Source organism: Alexandromys fortis, unplaced genomic scaffold (genome assembly GCF_014885135.2).
Source record: "Alexandromys fortis isolate MF-2015 unplaced genomic scaffold, M_Fortis_MF-2015_v1.1 scaffold_259, whole genome shotgun sequence".
NCBI lineage: Eukaryota > Metazoa > Chordata > Mammalia > Rodentia > Cricetidae > Alexandromys > Alexandromys fortis.
This window is the reverse complement of record NW_026068154.1, coordinates 82678-86785: the sequence shown is the minus strand read 5'-3', so window position 1 is coordinate 86785 and position 4108 is coordinate 82678. Positions and strand designations below refer to the sequence as shown.

The 4108-nt window shown below is 41.6% G+C and overlaps 1 protein-coding gene across 2 annotated transcripts in view; it reads right to left on the bottom strand.

Moving 5' to 3' along the window:
* LOC126491567 (zinc finger protein 260-like) overlaps positions 1-4108 on the bottom strand; it is a 30674-nt gene that overhangs the window by 16239 nt on the left and 10327 nt on the right. The window contains exons 1-2 of one of the 2 annotated variants that reach the window (XM_050127319.1): positions 3487-4023; positions 2266-2392 (exon numbers count right to left, since the gene is read on the bottom strand). In XM_050127319.1, coding sequence (XP_049983276.1) covers positions 2266-2317 — 52 coding nt within the window. In that variant the 5' untranslated portion in view covers positions 2318-2392; positions 3487-4023. Of the gene's footprint in view, positions 1-2265; positions 2393-3486; positions 4024-4108 lie in introns of those variants that run through there. The other variant, XM_050127318.1, reaches the window with a different exon arrangement.

Here is a 4108-nt window from a genome sequence, read left to right as displayed (position 1 = left end):
ACCAAATGGCTAACAAACTCCATAAGGAGCCTCTTCAATGCCTATCTTCCTCTTAAAGTAGACTGGTGCTACCAGGAGCAGATGTGTCTCATAGTCATGAAAAGTCCTAAGTTATTAAAACATTTTAAATACCATATTCTGAAAGTCTTTGAAAAATTTGAAGAATCCCTATTCACCTGAAATACATCTCTATACATCTAGAAAAATCTGACTACAAGCTTGACTATTATAGATAATTATCTATTAACTTCTATTTCTTAACTATACACTACATTTTAAAAAAGACATAGAGGGGCTGGAGAGATGGCTCAGTGGTTAAGAGCATTGCCTGCTCTTCCAAAGGTCTTGAGTTCAATTCCCAGCAACCACATGGTGGCTCACAACCACCTATAATGAGATCTGGTGCCTTCTTCTGGCCTACAGGCGAGATACTGCATAAATAAATAAATAAATAAATAAAAATAAAAAAGACAGACATATAACAAAATTGACCTAAATTTGTATCAATAAACCAAGATCCATACCAATGCAAATTGTTCATATCTATATCATATTCCCCTTTATATGTAAACAAACATTTATAAACAATATTTGGGAATATGGTCATAGTTTTTTCCAAACTACTTCCTGCTGTTCATTGGATAAAGTCATTTTTTGAGAGGTGTTCAAGGTGACCTTTCAGGGGGTCTTGGTTCATCAAACCATATTAGTCTAGAATGATTCCACACCTGGAATGTCTTGCATTATTGGGTACGGCAAAGAGTATACAATGAGAACTGAAGTTGTAGAGGTGTGATGTTCTCCTTCATAAAACACATAGATTAGATCAGAGGCTTTGGACCTGCATGAGGACCCTGATTTACCCCTCAAAACTTCTGTGTAACCATCAGTAAATATGCTTCTACATGGCTGTTATAGGTTTAGTCCATCAAGGCTGGACATCCCTGCTGCCACAGAGCCTGATTACATTCTGGGGTGGCCCTCTTTCTTTGATCATCCCGCATAACTCAGAATATCAACACTTTATGTCTGCCCAGGAAATTCAAAGCATAATCCAAACATGTCATAAAACATTCCACCAACAACAAAAACAGAAAAGACCCAAGAGTTCCCATCTTATTTGCTACCTACCCTGCAGCAGCAGAGAAAACACAGCAATTATTAATGTGGAAAAGTTATAGGGAAGAGAGGAATGGACAGAAGACAGTATTTACTGAAAGGCACAAGGAAGTGATGAGTAACATTCCCCCCACTCCAAGGTATGGTTTCTCTGTAGTCCTGGCTGTCAGGGATCATTCTGTAGACCAGGCTGGTCTTTATTTCAGAGATCCATCTGCCTTTGTCTTCTGAGTGCTGAGCTTAAAGGGATGCATACACCACCACTTAGTTGATGAGTGATAGAACAGAACTAAATACATGGTTCATGGCAATTAGTTGAACATTTTAAAATTTCTGTGAGAGAGATGTTAAATATTCCCAGTACAGACAAGCAATGCCTGAGCTACCCAATGCTCTTCTGCATCTGATCACTAAATTTTGTTAAATTTTAATGTTGCATCATTAATTCATTAATATATAACTATTCAAGTTCTCCATAAATATATGCTACTAGTACATGTTAGTTTAATGTATAATATACAATTAGAATTAAAAGTCAGCAATAATCCTAGCTGAACAGAGCTGGCAAATGCCTTTAATCCCAGTATGTGGTAGTTTGAATAGGGATGGCCCCCACAGACTCATGTGTTTCAATGCTTGTCCCACAGAAAGAGGCAATAGATGTGGCCTCATTAGAGAGGAAGTGTGTCATTGTGGGGGTGGGCTTTGAGGTTTCCTATGCCCAAGCTACAGCCAGTGTGTGATACAGTCTCCTGCTGCTGCCTGCAGATCAAGATGTAGAACTCTCAGCTCCTTCTCCAGCCTGGAAGTCAGCCCTGATTAAATGACAGTGTCATGGTGGCTCTTCACAGCAAACAGCACTTAAGAGGCAGAGGCATGTGGATCTCTGAGTTTAAGGCCAGTCTGTTCTACAAAGCAAGTTCTAGGATAGCCAAGACTAAACAGAGAAAAAGGAAGGGAGGGAGGGAGGGAGGGAGGGAGGGAGGGAGGGAGGGAGGGAGGGAGGGAGGGAGGGAAGGGAGGGAGGGAAGAAGGGAGGAAGGGAGGGAAGGAGGAAGGGAAGGTGGAAGGAAGGAAGCGTCAGCAATAATTCCTATAATTACCAACCAAGAATTTAATGGGTGCAGAGTTACAGGACAGACTTACCCAAGAACATGAGGCTGCTGTAGTTCTCGAGCATCACATCCCTGTAGAGCATCCTCTGAGCAGCATCAAGATCCTGCCACTCATCCCAGGTGAAGTCCAAAGAGATGTCCTCAAATGATACAGAATCCTGTAATGATACGTTTCTTTTTAAACCCCAAGTCCTCGGTTTTGGAAACATAAAATGAGGAGCTCAATATGGTTTCCACTAAGACTTGAGAGATGAGGAATCATAGAAGGCCTCAAAGGCAAACTGTAGAGATGAAGTTGGCATGCGAGTGTTCTTTGTTTTTAGTTTTAAATAGCTTAACTGAGGGGGAAAAAAAACAAAACCTGTTCACTAAGGATGTACTATCTTATAGAAGGTATTGCTTAATTTGTATCATGGAAGAAAAATTAATACAAACACCTTACCTGTGTTAATGCAGGGATTCAAGAATTTATTTGAAGAGTTTTCTATGCCGTTATACTATAAACAAAATCTAATGCCCTGTCTGAAGTTACTGAAGTCTCTAGGCCCTTTAAATCTGCCCGTTCATTGAGTGTCTCCACTCAGGTGACTTGAAGGAAGACAGGCTAACACCCCCATCCCAAACCAAGCTCTGAAATAAAGGGATCTGGACACACGCAACTACTCCTGGATCCTAGAAAAACAAATGGCTTTAAGCGGGCATGGACCCACTTCCATGGGCTGAAATCCCCAGGAGTAATGCAGAAAGGAACTTCCTGCTCTCTCAGTGCAGCTGTGAGACCGGGTATTCATGCCTTTAATACCAGTACTGTACTCAGGGAAGGCAGAGGCAGGCATTTCTCTGTGAGTCCTAGGTCAGCATGGTCTACAAAGAGAGACTGTCTGAAAGGACAGGAGTGTGGCTAAAGGCAAACCCTCGGACTCTGTTGTAAAGAATGTTACATTCTGTAGCGCTGCTCTCAGGTTTGGTCAGAGAAGCTTGTTCACAGGAGGCAAGAGCTATAAATCTTGAGACTTTTAACTGGTCAGCATGCTGAGAATACGTGACTGTTGGCTGCTCAGCAGTACATGGCACACCTATTCTCATCCCCTCCGAGGCTCAGGGAGCAACACTGAAGAGGACATGGGAAGCAGTACTGGGAAACGCTGTCTTCCAGAAATAGCAGGGACATTGCTCCCAGGAACTCACACCTACAGTGCCTACCTGCACATCCACAGCCATCATGGATGCGGGACAGGCAGCAAAGCCTCACCTTTCGCGGTGGAACTCTGGGCAGTTCATAGATGTTGGAGAAGGAGTTGTCATACTTCTCATTGGTGTGGAAACCAGGAAGGCCCTTGCTCAAGTAAATAAACCTAGGCTATGCAAAAAAGTCCTAGTAAAATGGAGTGGACATAGACACACACACACATTAACACACCACCAAAAAAAAAAAAAAACGAAGCAAAAAACATCAAAGTACTTAAGGAGATTTGTTGTGAAGAGACAACTGGGTAAATGTGCTAAAGTATATCATATGCCTGTGTGAAATAATTTTTAAAGGGGAAGAATATAAAATTAGTACAGCTATTTTATAAAGGAATAGGTTACTTCTTAAAAAAAAATAAATAAACAAGGATGGACCGCAGCAATTAAAAGCACTGTCTGCTCTTACAGGGGACCAGGGTTCCATTCACAGCACCCATAGGGCAGCTCACAACTGTCTGTAACTCTAGCCCAGGGGATCCGATGTCATTTTCTGGTCTCTAAGGCCACCAGGTACTCACATGGTGCACAGACACACATTCGAGCAAAACATACATAAAAAATAATTATTTCTAAAATAAAAATTATATCTCAGCAAGCTTGATGTCTTGAGTTCAATTCCTGGAACC